Source organism: Zeugodacus cucurbitae, chromosome X (genome assembly GCF_028554725.1).
Source record: "Zeugodacus cucurbitae isolate PBARC_wt_2022May chromosome X, idZeuCucr1.2, whole genome shotgun sequence".
In the NCBI taxonomy this organism is placed as follows: Eukaryota; Metazoa; Arthropoda; class Insecta; order Diptera; family Tephritidae; genus Zeugodacus; species Zeugodacus cucurbitae.
Genome location: NC_071672.1, coordinates 28,945,581 through 28,963,283, shown reverse-complemented (window position 1 = coordinate 28,963,283; position 17,703 = coordinate 28,945,581). Strand labels below are relative to the sequence as shown.

The 17,703-nt window shown below is 40.4% G+C and overlaps 1 protein-coding gene and 1 long non-coding RNA gene across 2 annotated transcripts; both read left to right on the top strand.

Annotated features, from left to right (window-relative positions):
* Positions 1 to 6,546: 6,546 nt before the first annotated feature.
* On the top strand, positions 6,547 to 9,261 carry LOC128923031 (uncharacterized). Its single transcript, XM_054235408.1, has one exon. The coding sequence runs from the start codon at positions 6,553 to 6,555 to the stop codon at positions 8,881 to 8,883; it is 2,331 nt and encodes a 776-aa protein (XP_054091383.1). The 5' UTR covers positions 6,547 to 6,552; the 3' UTR covers positions 8,884 to 9,261.
* A 41-nt stretch (positions 9,262 to 9,302) lies between these two features.
* On the top strand, positions 9,303 to 14,048 carry LOC128922935 (uncharacterized). The gene is made up of 2 exons (XR_008472111.1): positions 9,303 to 9,388; positions 9,455 to 14,048. It is a non-coding gene; the product is annotated as an uncharacterized LOC128922935 (long non-coding RNA).
* The last annotated feature ends 3,655 nt before the right edge of the window (positions 14,049 to 17,703 follow it).

The following is a 17,703-nucleotide window of genomic DNA, read 5'->3' as shown; positions in this document are numbered from 1 at the left end:
GGCCATTCTCCGGACCTCCCGTGCAGTAATTATGCGACGTTTTATTAAAACTTTTTAATTGGTGCTAGATTTATTCTATGCGAAGTAAGCGCAGTGGAACGTAAAAGGTCCTTCGAACTGCTTTCTCTCAGCAAGGTCCATTTCAGCGCGATCATTAGTGTGCTTACTGGACATTGTCCGGACACAGGACATTGGCTGTTAACTGATTGATGTATCTGAATGGTTAAGGAATTAACGCACTTTTATTAGTTTTCAACAACACCAAATGGGCAAAATCGGACCACTGCCACGCCCACAAAATGGCGAAAACCAAAAACACAAAAAGGGTCATAACTAAGCCATAAATAAAGTTATAAAAGAAATTTGGAACAGAGGATCGCACTAGGAAGGGGCATATTTGGATGTAATTTTTTTGGGAAAGTGGGCGTGGCCCCGCCCCCAAACCGGTTATTTGTATATTTCTCGCAAACCAATTAAGCTATATAAACCAAACTTTCTGCAGTCGGTTCTCCTACGTACCCCACCATACACCATGAAAATAGGCGAGGCGTCGCCCACTTATGGGTCAAAAACCATATCTCAGGAACTACTCGACCGATTTTAATGAAACTTGGTTTGTAATAGTGTCCTTAAATCCCAAATGAAATGTTGTGAAAATAGGCCAAATGGCTTCACAACCACGCCTACTTCCTAATTACCAGAACTTTGAAGACGATCTGAATCGTTTGTTTTACAATATATAAAGTAAGCACTAGTGAAGATATCGATGCAGAACTTTGCACAAATACTACCTTTATAGTGTGGCAGCACCATTCTAAAAATCGGGTTTAGGGTTTCCAACTTTCAATGGACTATATACAATATATATGACGAATATGTGGGTCAAATTGTATATTATATAATATAAATACAGTTAAATAAATAAATTGCGAGAGTATAAAATGTTCGGTTACACCCAAACTTAGCCCTTCCTTACTTGTTGAATTTATAGCTAAATTTGTGAAGGTTCCATTGGCCTGAGTGCGTTCAACTACAACATCAGCAAAATGAACTCAGCTGGTTTTGCCGAAGATATCGCCTGTACGGACAAATGGGCGGTCATACGCTGTCAACTCGTTTCGTCAGCCTGAGCAATTATCTATATTGATTGGTGGTAGGTGTTATATACACATATATATATATATTTGGCGTAGGAACCGCTTTAAGCGATTATAGCCGAATCCACCAGAGCGCGCCACTCATTCCTCCTTTTTGCTTTTTGGCGCCAACTGGAAACACCAAGTGAAGCCAGGTCACTTTGCACTTGGTCTTTCCACCGGAGTGGAGGTCGTCCTCTTCCGCGGCTTCCTCCAGCGGGTACTGCATCGAATACTTTCAGAGCTGGAGTGTTTTCTTCCATCCGTACAACATGACCTAGCCAGCGTAGCCGCTGTCTTTTTATTCGCTGAACTATGTCAATGTCGTCGTATAAATCGTACAGCTCATCGTTCCATCGTCTGCGGTAATCGCCGTTGCCAATGTTTAGAGGACCATAAATCTTGCGCAAAATCTTTCTCTCGAAAACCCCAAGAGTCGTCTCATCGGATGTTGTCATCGTCCACGCTTCAGCGCCATACATCAGGACGGGAATAATGAGCGACTTATAGAGTTTGATTTTGGTTCGTCGAGAGAGGACTTTACTTTTCAATTGCCTACTCAGTCCAAAGTAGCACCTGTTGGCAAGAGTGATTCTGCGTTGGATTCCAAGGCTGACATTGTTGGTGTTGTTAATGCTGGTTCCCAGATAAACGAAATTATCTACAACTTCAAAGTTATGACTGTCAACAGTGACGTGGGAGCCAAGACGCGAGTGCGCCGACTGTTTGTTTGATGACAGGAGATATTTCGTCTTGTCCTCATTCACCACCAGACCCATACGCTTCGCTTCTTTATCTAGTCTGGAAAAAGCAGAACAAACGGCGCGGTTGTTGCTTCCGATGATATCAATATCATCGGCATACGCCAGGAGCTGTACACTCTTGTAGAAGATTGTACCCTCTCTATTTAGTTCTGCAGCTCGTATTATTTTTTCCAGCAATAGATTGAAGAAGTCGCACGATAGTGAGTCACCCTGTCTGAAGCCTCGTTTGGTATCGAACGGCTCGGAGAGGTCCTTCCCGATCCTGACGGAGCTTTTGGTGTTGCTCAACGTGCTTACATAACCGTATTAGTTTTGCAGGGATACCAAATTCAGACATCGCGGCATAAAGGCAGCTCCTTTTCGTGCTATCGAAGGCAGCTTTAAAATCGATAAAAAGATGGTGAGTATCGATTCTTCTCTCTCGGGTCTTTTCCAAGATTTGGCGCATTGTGAATATCTGGTCAGTTGTCGATTTTCCAGGTCTAAAGCCACACTGATAAGGTCCAATCAGTTCGTTGACGGTGGGCTTTAGTCTTTCACACAATACGCTCGACAAAACCTTATATGCGATATTGAGGAGACTTATACCACGGTAGTTGGCGCAGATTGTGGAGTCTCCTTTCATATGGATTGGGCAGAGCACACTAAGATTCCAATCGTCAGGCATGCTTTCTTCCGACCATATTCTACAAAGAAGCTGATGCATGCACCTTATCAGCTCTTCGCCGCCGTATTTGAATAGCTCGGCCGGTAATCCATCGGCCCCCGCCGCTTTGTTGTTCTTCAAGCGGGTAATTGCTATTCGAATTTCTTCATGGTCGGGTAATGGAACATCTATTCCATCGTCATCGATTGGGGAATCGGGTTCGCCATCTCCTGGTGTTGTACTTTCACTGCCATTGAGCAGGTCGAAGAAGTGTTCCCTCCATAATCCCAGTGTGCTCTGGACATCCGTTACCAGATTACCTTCTCGGTCCCTACATGATAATGCTCCGGTCTTGAAACCTTCTGTTAATCGCCTCATCTTTTCATAAAATTTTCGAGCATTAACCATGTCGGCCAGCTTTTCAAGCTTTTCATACTCACGCATTTCGGCCTCTTTCTTTTTACGTCTGCAAATGCGTCTCGTTTCCCTCTTCAGTTCTCGATATCTATCCCACCCAGAACGTGTTGTGGTCGATCGCAACGTTGCGAGGTAAGCAGTCTGTTTTCTCTCCACTGCGGAACGACAATTCTCATCGTACCAACTGGTTTTTTGGCGTTGCCGGAGACCAATTGTTTCGGCTGCAGCGGTATGCAATGAGTTTGAGATGCCGTTCCACAGCTCCCTCATATCGAGATGCTGATGAGTGCTCTCAGAGAGCAGGAGTGCAAGTCGAGTAGAAAATCGTTCGGCTGTCGGTTGTGATTGCAGCTTTTCGACGTCGAACCTTCCTTGTGTTTGTTGACGGGCGTTCTTTGCTGCACAGAGGCGAGTGCGTATCTTTGCTGCTACTAGATAATGGTCCGAGTCAATGTTTGGTCCTCGGAGCGTACGCTCGTCTAAAACACTGGAGACATGTCTTCCGTCTATCACAACGTGATCGATTTGGTAGCGCGTGTTTCGATCAGGGGACAGCCACGTTGCTTGATGAATTTTTTTATGCTGGAATCTGGTACTACAGACAACCATATTTCGGGCCCCAGCGAAGTCGATCAGCCTCAGGCCGTTTGGCGATGTTTCGTCATGGAGGCTCTATTTTCCGACTGTTGTGCCAAAGACACCTTCTTTACCCACCCTGGCGTTAAAATCGCCAAGCACGATTTTGACATCGTGGCGGGGGCAGCGCTCATAGGTGCGTTCCAGTCGCTCATAGAAAGCGTCTTTGGTCACATCGTCCTTCTCTTCCGTTGGGGCGTGGGCGCAAATCAGCGATATGTTGAAGAACCTCGCTTTTATGCGGATTGTGGCTAGACGTTCATCCACCGGGGTGAATGCCAGGACTCGGCGACGGAGTCTCTCTCCCACCACAAATCCAACACCAAATTTGCGCTTCTTTATATGGCCGCTGTAGTAGATGTCACAAGGACCCACCTTCTTCCGTCCTTGTCCCGTCCATCGCACTTCTTGGACGGCGGTGATGTCAGCCTTTAGTTGTATGAGGACATCAACCAGCTGGGCAGAGGCACCTTCCCAATTAAGAGTCCGGACATTCCAGGTGCATGCCCTCAAATCATGATCCTTAGTACGTTTGCAGGGGTCGTCATCAAAAGGGGGGTTTCTCATCCGAGGCTCGGTGTTTGTTTTCATTGAGGAGATTTTTTTATGTGGTGGGTCCCAAGCCCTACGCACAACCGCACAAGCGGGCTTCGCCTTCTCACTTTAGCTCGCCTCCAAACGGATGTCTGTTAGCTACCCAGGGGATACTTGGTCTAAAACCGGAAGTCGTGAGCTGCTTGAGTCATATGCAAAAGAATCGTTCCTGGCCACTCCCAAGTGAATGGCAATCAGAAACTTTCCTCACTTGCGTGAACTTCTACATATGACCCCATCCCCCACACATACACATACACACACATATATTCCATGCAACATCTTGCGTAAGTATAATGCGGCAAAGACGCTAAGTGTATCCATGGCATATAAGCTAATCATATAACTAATAGCAGTGTAATCCATTCATATATTCGTCGTATAAAAATATCATATGCAATAATTGGTACAGTAGATTATCAGTATGAAATAAAACCAAGGGTGTTCCGGACAAAGGAAAATCCGGATAATCGATTTCAAAAAGTCAATATTGGGAAGTTTAGATATGAACAAGTAAGGAAAGGCTAAGTTACGGTGCAACCCAACATTTTAAACTCTCGTAATTTATTAAAGAAATTTTATTTACATAACACACAAATTTACCCATAAATTCGGCATAAAGTCCAATAGAATAACGAAAATCAGCATATATAGTATATGAGGGCTGAGGTAATTCCTGAACCGATTTGATTAATTTTCACCAGCAAGGTACATTATATTCAATATACGCTCACTTAATTTTGCTAAGATATCTCACCAATACATATATGCAGAATAAAGCTCACCGTATTTTTAAAAAACCTATAATTAAGGATATGGGAGCTAGGAAATGATATTTTTGAAAAACCTATAATTTGGTATATGGGAGCTTCAAGATGTTATGACCTGATTATAATAAATTTTGGAACAGAGACACACTATTAGAAGAAAACAATTTCCTCTGAATTACATTAAATTATCTGAGAGATTTACTCATATTTTCTCTTAAAATTTACCCTTAGGCGCTGAGATCAACATGTTCGACATCTGAGGCCTTGAAAAGTTATAGTCCGTTTTCGACAAATTTTTCACAAGTGAAGCCCGAGATGATATGCACTACTTATGTAAAGTTTTATTCCGGAATTCAAAATTAAGTTATAAGGAAAGTAGTTGTGGTTGTGAACCGATTTCTGTGTTTTATCTGTGTTATCAGGGTGTCAAGAAAATATTATATGCCGAATTTCATTAGAATCTGTCGAGTAGTTCATGAGATATGGTTTTTGACCCATAAGTGGGCGATGCCACTCCCATTTTACATTTTGTAAAAAAATATGAGTGCAGCTTCCTTCTGCTATTTAGTCTTTCTGTGAAATTTAGTGTTTCTGACGTTTTTCTTAGTGAGTTAACGCACTTTTAGTAATTTTCAACCTAACCTTCGTATGGGATGTGGGCGTGGTTATTATCCGATTTCAATTATTTTCATGGGGTGTGGTGGGGTAAGTAAGAGAACCGACTGCAGAAAGTTTGGTTTATATAGCTTCATTGAATTGCGAGATATATACAAATAACCGATTTGGAGGCGGGATCACGCCCACTTCCCCAAAAATATTACATCCAAATATGCACCTTCTTAGTGCGATCCTTTATTCCAAATTTTTTTATAACTTTATTTATGACTTAGTTATGGCATTTTATAGGTTTTTGGTTTTCACCATTTTGTGGGCGTGGCAATGGTCCGATTTTGGCCATTCGAAAGCAACCTCCTCAGGATGCCAAGGAATACGTGTTCCAAGTTTCGTTAAGATATCTAAATTTTTACTCAAGTTATCCGTTGCACGGACAGACGGACGGACGCGCGGACAGACATACATCCGGATTTCAACTCGTCTCGTCATCCTGATCATTTTGATATCTAACTCTTTTGGTTTTATGACTTACAAACAACCGTTATGTGAACAAAACTATAATACTCTCTTAGAAACTTTTGTTGCGAGAGTATAAAACTGAATCACCAACTAATTGACAAATTCATTGTAAATGTGTTTACGAAGAATAGGTAACGGTAAAGTACGCTTAACTGTGTAACAGGTGCTAAACAAGTAAAAAAACGAAGTGTGTAAAGTGTTTCTTGACAATGACAAAATAGCATGATTTTTGTTTTTTGTTGTTCTTTACATACTGTATGTAACCATCCCTGATTAAAAAATGTTGAACTGAAGTAAAAAGTATTATATTTTCCTGCGGAATGTGAAAAAGTGTATTTATTTTCAATGTGTAAACTGTTTCTTGACAAACTGTATGTATATTTAAATCTGTCACGCCTTTTAAGTATAAAAATTAACTACAATAGTGTAATTATACTTATTAATGTCATTTCAGTATGCAGATTATAAACTCAGCGCGCAGTCAAAAGGCAGCTCCTTGTTATACAACTGAACTAGGGAATTCGATGGAAAAATTTAATAAATATTTGGACTCGAACTTATTAAAATGTTTCCCACAAACGTACGATGCTAATGGTGCTACCGTTGCTACAGCAGTCAAAAATGCAGTTTCAATATCAACGGATGCTACCACCCCCTTACGGCAAATTGATGGACAAACTAGTCACGTTGCAACGCCCAGCCCTCTCGAGCAATACCGTTTGCAACTCTATAACTACGCGTTAAATATAGATCGTTTGCGTTGTACCCAACATAATACGACAGCGGCTTATGCGAGTAGCGCTGTGCCCGGTTTGCATTTAGTTATAAATGGTGAAAACAACCGTAACTTTGGCTCCATAGATATGAAGATGGAAAGTAATTATACCTGCCCTAGCATAAGCAGTGTTAGGCCATATGTACCAGTGGCGTTGGCGCATGGCAACCGTTTGGATCTGTCAATGTCACTATTCCCGCAGCGCATGTTTCGTACGGAGGAGCCAAAACCACAGTACAGCTATATAGGGCTCATAGCCATGGCAATACTAAGTTCGGCCGAAACCAAACTCGTTTTGTCCGAAATATATCAACATATACTAGATAACTATCCTTATTTTCGTGCACGCGGTCCAGGTTGGCGCAATTCTATAAGACACAACCTCTCTTTAAATGATTGCTTCATTAAATCGGGACGTAGCGCAAATGGTAAAGGCCATTACTGGGCCATACACCCAGCAAATATCGATGATTTTCGTAGAGGTGATTTCCGGCGGCGTAAGGCACAACGCAAGGTACGCAAACATATGGGTCTATCCATAGATGATGCTAGCACCGACTCGCCCAGTCCGCCGCCACTCGATCTGACGTCCACGCAATTAACGTCAACACGTTTGCTGCGCATAGCACCGCCTGGCAACAGTTTAACGGCAACACAGGATTTTCGCACACCCAATGCGCTTGCCTTTAGTTGTTTGCATCCATTACTGCAAATGCCGTCGTCGTTTTCTTTGCAGCAAGCGCAGCAGCAGATACAAGACAGTTATTTTGGGACGGCTATAATGGAACAGTACACTTGCATGCCATCAGCGCCGGCCTACAACAACGGCTATTCTGCTAGTTTACAACAAGAATATTATAAATTTTGTAACAATGCGCAGGTGGATAATATTCGGCCGAATGATAACATAATGCCGTTATGCGCTGAACAATCGCTGAGTGATAATCACAAAAACTCAAAACATGCTCTATACAATGGCACAGCACTATCGACTGTTGCGCCAAACGCACTTCGAGATACAAAAACTAATTATTATACGCACATGCATAAGCGGCAATTCGATGTGGCGTCGCTCTTGGCGCCCGACAGAAAACTTTTCGCGACTACGCTAAGAGATAAGGAACAGCATATACCGACTTTTGATGCATTGGAGCACACACAAATTTTAAAGAAAAACCTAGAAGAACATGGCAACCATGAGCCACAAGTAACGCATGCCACGCATAAAAGCTTGTACACACTGCCTGTTACGCAAGCACACAAATTAACGCCACTGACGGACGCGTACGAGTGTGAGCCGGAACAGGATGAAATCGACGTGGTGGCCAATGATATTGATGAGCGTAGTAAGGAGTCATTTTCCTGCAACGCAGACAACACAAATGAGGAGGAGCAGCAACAGCAAGTATTTGGCGCGATCGCCAATAATGTAACACAAATTTATGATAATTCCGATAACGAAAATAATACGCCACATAGACGCGGCAATGCAATGCACCATCATCCCAGTGCGGTTATAGAATGGCGCATGGTGCAACAACAACCCTTATCAGTGGAAAAATTAATCAAAAAGTTTGGCGCCGGTAATGCGTGCAATACAACAAGTAATACAATCGGTTTCGAGGATTGCTATGCTACAAAAATTACCGCTACAACCACAGTGAATCCCATGTTAAATTCAAAATCTATGACTTTGGAAGAAGGAAGGGAATTGGGACACAGCAACTGCAAGAAACAAATTGAATTATGTGAGCATGAACCGAACGCAATAACAATAAATGCCGCTGGACATAAGAGTCTACATGTGCGACGCATAATACAGCATTTACAACAGCAGCAACAACAGAATCAAGAAACACTGAAAGAAGCGGCCGACGATAAAGAATCAGCGCTTAGCCGTCATTATAGCACTTACATCACGGCGGCTGCCACACGACATATAGGCCCCATGCAACTGAAACAAATCCAATGTCAACAGCAAAAATGTGACATTATCAGTAAGCGTCGGTAAGGGTTAGCATAAATATGAAATGTATTGTAAATTAGACCATTATTACTAGACTTTATTTTGTTGTTCAAATTGATTTGATTAATGCCGGTTTTCTGCTTGTCTCACGTCGCTAATTGCAATCGTGAATTAGTGACACTGTTAGCCAGATTTTGGTTTGCAGCCAGCTAGAGGCTCAAAAATATTCAACTTCAAATAATAGTGGGGTGAAAAGAAATGAAAGCAATCAGCTGTTTAGTTTAGGCTGATTAACGATGAGTGCAAGTACACAATCGTTATTTGTGTATTGATTGCATGCAATTAGATTTTTTTCAACAAAATTTCAGCAACAGAATTTTTTTGTTAATTGGTTAGTATAATTATTGAAAAATAGTACTGAAATAGTTTATAATAATTGCGTAATCTGTAATAATTATTAAGTAAATATGAAAAATTTTAACAACCCAACAATCGATTGCACACGTGTATGTATGCACATCTTTACATTTGAGCATACTGGCAAACGCAAGTAAGTAATTGTAGACAATACAAATTTCATTATTTAATGATTATAATATATTTTGGATATATACAGGCATGTTCTGCAAATCGTTTTCGGGCAATTTTTTCACATTTTCCGTTCTTAAATCGTTTTGTCGCCTTGTTCTGGAAATCGGAATCGTTACAATTTTCCCGTTTCATATTCGGCAAGTTAAACGATAGCGATTTTAAATTAAAATCAAGGGTTCATTCAAAGAATGTGTTACCAGGATTTGTGGAATTCTCGCGGCCTTTGAGCGCTTTCAAGATTCTCGAAGTTTTGGGGCAGAACGAACGTCCACAGACAAGCAGAGAAATCGTGGTTACGCCAGTACCAGCAATCGCCCTACGTATTTCCGAAACTCAAAAAGAAATTTAGAATTCACTCATATAATCATCACATCACCCTATATTCCAAATTTTTGCACAAAGTGAAGTCCACTTATGACACAAAATATTAATCAATGTAGATAAAAATGTTGATGCTGTGCTTCTACCCAATATCGACATCCTGCCCAACTGAACATTGAAACGAACTTTCAGCAAGAAACCTAAGACTAGTTGCCAATTTTATTAAATTACGTATTGACGTTTCTCTGACTAAATGTATGATTTTGTTTAGTATTTCTTAAAATACATGCTTACTTAAGCTGGAGACAAACCTGAAGCAAAAAGAAACTATCACAAATCGAAAAGTGGAAAGCTTTTAGCAATACTCACGTGGAATCCGATGCAGTCAAGGGAATACAATGGTCGCTCAAATGCCATCTTTCGATTTTACCTCGATAATTAGTACACGTTCGTTCAACACATAATCGGCCATAAAAACATTGTTTTTATGAATAAAAAATACCTAATTAAAAATTTTGAACCAACGAATTATATTTTATTTGTTTTGTTAAACTGTATCAAAGAAATCAGATGTTTCAAATTTAAATTCTAAATCAAACGAAATCGAAGGAATCGCAAAACGCCTATAAAATATCGTACGACTTGTCAATTCGGATCCGAATTGAAATCGCGTGATTTTCAGAACATGCTAGTGTATTTAGATTTTGGAAATCGAAAGAATTTCCTAAATGTAGTTTCTTAATACAAAAATATTAAAAATCCTTATTATATTATATATTAAAAAGATTGCGCCTGCGTGTGTAGCTGGAAGATAAGCATTTTGTTAGACATTCTTGTAAAGTTACAACTATTAATGCATTACTTATCGAAGCGGGATTGTACGCATAGACTTTAGACTATACACATCCCCACAGAAAACAGTCTAACAGTATGATATCACACGATCTGGCTAACTAAACAACCAGCTCAAAACGTGAAATTATCTTCTCGCCGAATTGTTCTCTCAATAAATCTATTGAATGGTGCGATGTGTGGGAACTGGCACCGTCTTGTTGAAACCAAATGTCGTCGAGATCACGACCTTCAATTTCAGCCATCAAATAGTCGGTTATCATGGCGTGATAACGGTCGCCATTGACGGTTACCATACCAAACCTTTTTCTTTGTGGATGAAATGGCAGCTCTTGCATCTCTTCAGTTTGTCCTTCGCGCTAAATGCGGCAATTTCGCTTGTTTACAGACCCATTGAGCCAGAAATGGGCCTAATCGCTGAACAGAATTTGCTTCGAAAACGTTAGATCGTTTTGGAACATTTCAAGACCCCATAGAGCGAAAACCATCGTTTCGTTTCAGTTCTCGCGCAAGCAGTATTTTGTACGCTTTCAATCTAAGATCTCGACGTAAAATGTGTCAAGTCGTTCCATACATCAGCCCGAGTTACTGCGAACGGCGCCGAATCGACGCTTTACGACCTTCTTGTACACTCTCAGCTACGGATGCTATATTTTCTTCACTGCATGCTGAACCATTGAAAAGAGTAGCTCGACTTGGATCACCCGTTATTAATGCATACTTATCTTCCTCATCTCGTTATCAACTGCATACCAAACAGTCTCTAAATTAATAAATTAAAATAATAAAGATTTCACCACAGTTGTGTCGCCATTAGCGATTTGAGACTGTTCGCTGTATAGCGGCAGCGTAGAATTGTGCGCTGTTCAAATCGATGTACACCACATTTACCCATTGTTCTACTCAATCCACAAAATTAAATGTTAATACACTGTTATACTAATCATTTTAGTATATGGTTAAAAATAAATCTTCTAAAATATCAAAATAGTATACATATAAAGTTATCGAACTTGTATTTTGCATAAGTATATTACATAAAAATGTAACTTTTTTTTGTAAAATTAACAAAAATTATGATCTCGCCTAATATTTCAATCAATGGTATAATGGAAAGAAGTTGATGAGTAAAACAATAGTTTTAAAAATATTAACAAAAAAATTTAATTTTTGTTTTTTTAGTAACTGTAATTTTAATAAAAAATATAAATGCATTAGTGTTAATATGCGTAAAAATAATTTAACTATATTTAACGCTGCACGTAAGATTTAACTGTAATAAAAGCTACTGCATTTGCGTACTAATTATGACGAATGGCAGCAACTTACCTTGATGTGACGTTATTATAAATGCTGATAAGTCATAGTAAAATATCTGGAATTTAGTATATAACTTATGTTGGTAACGAAACTGTATTTGTCGCTTGCTGTAATAATGTTAAAATTTACTTTATTGTTAATAATTAACAAGTATTCGAAGTCCACATATTTTTTTAAAGCAAACTAATAAATTTATCAACAATAATCATTTTTATCAGTTTATAATAAAAGCAAAACATTAACACAAAATAATTGCACACAGCATTAAAATAGGTTATGTCAGATCACGGGATAGATCTTCACAACTGCAGCAAGTATCACTTAGACCGCTTCAACTGTGCTTTGTAACAAATACTCCAAACATTGCTGACAGATCGCCAAGACCCTTATGAGTGGACAAAGCGCTTTGTCCTCTATTATAAAGTACTTAAGTCGGCAAATGTCGATTGCAGTCAATTCGTTGAGTTCGCCGAAGTTGTGCCTACCGCGGTGTTTTAACCTTTGGCAGAAAGATCTCGCTACTGCCTCACCCGACCTCACCCCGATGTCAATGTTGCTACTCTGCCGCTGGTCCGCTTGGCAGTTTTCGGAATTGCAAAGTAGTTCCAAGCTACTGATAAAGATGTTGGGCACGCCCTTACTAGCTTAGAGCACTGTAAATATTTTCGCGTAATCTATATCCAAATATTGGAAATCAGGTTACAACTTTTCAAGGGCTCAGATACCGATACCGTAGTTCAACCTTCTACTGAAAATATTGGTGCTAATATTAATGAGATTCCGATAATGTTGTTTCAATCATTAATTTATTCAGGCTATCGTTTTCACAGGGAAAAGGATTAATAATCTTTCGTTATTACAATCATTTTGAGTTACATACATATATAATCATATGACTTTTTCGTTTAGTTTCACTATTTTATATGCCAGCGCTTCTCCCAATGGTCGAAGCATTTCTTAAACTCGATTTTTGGCGTAGCCTTTAACTCTTTCATCTATGATTCATATTTATTCATTTTCACAAAGTGAATATGTGAATTTGCGCCACTCTTCCGTTATTATGGTTTTCTGGGTTCCTTGATATTTAGAACACCGTTTAGATTTTACTTTAAATGTATTCACAAATTTTCGATTCGGTTAGGTTGTGGGTTTTTACCCACATTTATAGAACAGCCACATCTTCACAGTATGAGCCTTATATTGCGGTCCAACCCCCTGCGTTAAATGCAGACTCACACAATGACAGATATTCACCAGACTTAATAGTTGAAGTAATCTTTAGTTTTTCCAACACTTTTAACAGCTTCCGTCATACTCTGTCTATTATACGTTTTCGCATCTCCAGATCAAATATTTTACACGGCCATCCTCTAGGCTTTGATTGTTTGCACGTTTTAAAATTTTACAAATTGTGCGTAGTTAAGCAAACCATGATAACTGTTCGACACTTTCACCGATCTGGTATCTGGTAATTATACACCAACTGTGACACATCAAATGTGGTTCTTTTGTCAGGTATTTCTTTAGTTCGACTTTTTGCACTGTGTAAATGTGCCCATATTCTTCTTATTTCACTGTGAAAGGGTGTTGGGGATATATGTATATACATATGTACATGCAATTGAAATTCATTGATACATATATTTCGCACCCGCAGAAGTCTTTTAATGTAAAATTAACCCCCTTTAATTCAATTATGGCAGGTTGATTATAGGTTAAAAAATTTAGAAACAAATTATTGGGTGACAACGCCGGCACAACTGCTATTTATGGAATCTTAACATATGAAAATTCTTCTGGGATTTGATGGATTGGAAAATGTATTCGATAAGTACAAAAGAAAACGTGTGCTCGTGGGGGTGCGTAAACGGTAGCAATGAGTTAGGCTAGTGAGACGGGGTGGTTTACTCTTTTCGTTTTGTCAGCAAGACCGTAAATATCATGTAACTATATATCTAATAATAATAACAACAAAAGTTTCCCTTGTGAATTATTATTTTAAGAAATCGGATCGCTTGTTTGTGACGCACGAAGGCATCATTTGTACGCTAATTAGAAAATAAGCTATAATTTGTATGGGTTCCTTTGAGGTTTAGCATTAGTAATCCACCAATAATATATGATAAGGTGAAGTTAATTTAAACATTTGTATGGATCACAGAATTCAAAGCTGATTAGATGAAGGCCAAAAAGGAAAAGGAAGCCTTTACGGTATATTAATTACCCTTGTCAATAAAAATATTTAAATATAAGGTATGAAATAATCCGAGTTTTCTGCAATAATTCCCTAAAAAGTACAGTCCTTTGTGATGTCAAAAAAACCCCTCACTTAAATTTAAGAATCGACAAAGCGCCTAGAATCTATCTCAAATCTGCAGACGTTTTTTATTCTAATTCGCGAGTATGCCCAAAAAAATGAGATCCAAGGAACCAAATCTAAATCTCGTAAAGGCGGGGCATTCAACGTATTTTTTAAAGCTATAATATATCCTTATTAAATTTAGCGTATATATTTCCCCAAACTAAAAAGGGGTTTAATGAAAGGAATTATTAATTAAGTAACTATCGAACGGGTAGCTAACAGACATCCGTGTGAAGGCGAGCTAAATTGAGAAGGCGAAGCCCGCTTCTGCGGTTGTGCATAGGGTTTTGAACCCACCACATAAAAAAAACCTCCCAAACGAAAAAACAATCAGAGCCTCGGAAGAGAAATCCCACTTTTGATGACGACCCCTGCAAACGTTTTAAGGATCATGATTTGAGGGCATGCACCTGGAATGTACGGACCCTTAATTGGGAAGGTGCCTCTGCCCAGCTGGTTGATGTCCTCATACAACTGAAGGCTGACATCACCGCCATCCAAGAAGTCCGATGGACCGGACAAGGACGGACGAAGGTGGGTCCTTGTGACATCTACTACAGCGGCCATATAAAGTAGCGCAAATTTGGTGTTGGATTTGTGGTGGGAGAGAGACTCCGTCGCCGAGTCCTGGCATTCACCCTGGTGGATGAACGTCTTGCCACAATCCGCATCAAAGCGAGGTTCTTCAACATATCACTGATTTGCGCCCACGCCCCAACGGAAGAGAAGGACGATGTGAAAAAAGATGCTTTCTATGAGCGCCTAGAACGTACCTATGAGCGCTGCCCCCGCCACGATGTCAAAATCGTGATTGGCGATTTTAGCGCCAGGGTGGGTAAAGAAGGTGTCTTTGGCTCAACAGTCGGAAAATTCAGTCTCCATGACGAAACATCGCCAAACGCCCTGAGGCTGATGGACTTCGCTGGGGCCCGAAATATGGTTGTCTTTAGTACCAGATTCCAGCAAAAGAAAATTCGTCAAGCAACGTGGCTATCCCCTGATCGAAACACGCGCAATCAAATCGATCACGTTGTGATAGACGGAAGACATCTCTCCTCTGTTTTAGACGTGCGTACGCTCCGAGGATCAAATATTGACTCGGACCATTATCTAGTAGCAGCAAAGATACGCACTCGCCTCTGTGCAGCAAAGATCGCCCGGAAGGTTCGATGTCGAAAAGCAGCAATCACAACCGACAGCCGAACGATTTTCTACTCGACTTGCACTCCTGCTCTCTGAGAGCACTCATCAGCATCTCGATATAAGGGAGCTGTGGAACGGCATCTCAAACTCATTGCATACCGCTGCAGCCGAAACAATTGGTCTCCGGCAACGCCAAAAACCAGTTGGTACGATGAGAGTTGTCGTTCCGCAGTGGAGAGAAAACAGACTGCCTACCTCGCAACGTTGCGAAAGACCACAACACGTTCGGGGTGGGATATCGATATCGAACTGAAGAGGGAAACGAGACGCATTTGCAGACGTAAAAAGAAAGAGGCCGAAATGCGTGAGTATGAAAAGCTTGAGAAGCTGGCCGACATGGGTAATGCTCGAAAATTTTATGAAAATATGAGGAAATTTACAGAAGCTTTCAAGACCGGAGCATTATCATGTGGGGACCGAGGAGGTAATCTAGTAACGGATGTCCAGAGCATACTGGGATTATGGAGGGAACACTTCTTCGACCTGCTGAATGGCAGTGAAAGTACAACACCAGGAGATGGCGAGCCCGATTCCCCAATCGATGGCGATGGAAAAGATATTCCATTACCCGACCATGAAGAAATTCGAATAGCAATTACCCGCTTGAAGAACAATAAAGCGGCGGTGGCGGATGGACTACCGGCCGAGCTATTCAAATACGGCGGCGAAGAGCTGATAAGGTGCATGCATCAGCTTCTTTGTAGAATATGGTCGGAAGAAAGCATGCCTGACGATTGGAATCTCAGTGTGCTCTGCCCAATCCATAAAAAGGGAGACCCCACAATCTGCGCCAATTACCGTGGTATAAGTCTCCTCCAATTTTGTCGAGCGTATTGTGTGAAATGCTAAAGCACACCGTCAACGAACTGATTGGACCTTATCAGTGTGGCTTTAGACCTGGAAAATCGACGATGGACCAGATATTCACCATGCGCCAAATCTTGGAAAAGACCCGAGAGAAATGAATAGATACTCACCATCTTTTTATCGATTCTAAAGCTGCCTTCGATAGCACGAAAAGGAGCTGCCTTTATGCCGCGATGTCTGAATTTGATATCTGTGCAAAACTAATATGGCTATGTAAACTGACGGTACAATCTTCTACAAGAGTGTACAGCTGCTGGCGTAAGCCGATGATATTGATATCGCCGTTTGTTCTGCTTTTTCCAGACAGGATAAAGAAGCGATGCGTATGGGTCTGGTGGTGAATGAGGTCAAGACGAAATATCTCCTGTCATCAAACAAACAGTCAGTGCACTCGCGTCTTGGCTCCCACGTCACTGTTGACAGTCATACCTTTGAAGTAGTAGATATTTTCGACTACTTGGGAACCAGCGTTAACAACACCAACAATGTCAGCCTCGAATTCCAACGCAGAATCAGTCTTGCCAACAGGTGTTACTTTGGACTGAGTAGGCAATTGCAAATTAAAGTCCTCTCTCGACGAATAAAAATCAAACTCTACAAGTCGCTCATTACTCCCGTCCTGAGTTATGGCGCCGAAGCGTGGACGATGACAACATCCGATGAGACGACTCTTGGGGTTTTCGAGAGAAAGGTTTTGCGTAAGATTTATGGTCCTATGAACATTGGCAACTGGTTTCACTTGGTGCTTCCAGTGGAGTGGCGCGAGTGGCGCGCTCTGGTGGATTCGGCTATAATCGCTTAAAGCGGTTTCTACGACGAATATATATATATATAACTATCGAACCACTGCCACGCCCACAAAATAGTGATAATTCAAAATCTCTAAAGTGCTATAACTCCTTCCTCCCATTTCGCTCTTCTGCAAAACCAAATCTGTAATGGTGACAAGGAATATATGTAATATATGTACAAAGTTTCATTAAGGTTTAAATCAGTAAGTATATTGTGGTGAATGTTTCAAAAGGCAATCTGTGTAGCTACATAAATATGATTTAAATTTGAACACGCTAATACCCCTGACAGACGGCATCGTTAATTCGGGTTAACTGCTTTAATCGAGGTTAATTCGAGAGTTATCTCAGTTAACTCCGTTTTCTAACTCCCATTTAATCCTCAAAATTTTAGACAGTTAGTGGAAGTTCGTGGTATTTTCGTTGGCAACATTGTTAAACATGGCCGCTTTTTATCTATTGTGAATGAAAATGTGCAATTAAATGTAAACAAAAACATACGCTTGCTAATTTTTTCTAAAATGGAAGTTTTAATAATAACGTATTTTTGTATATTTT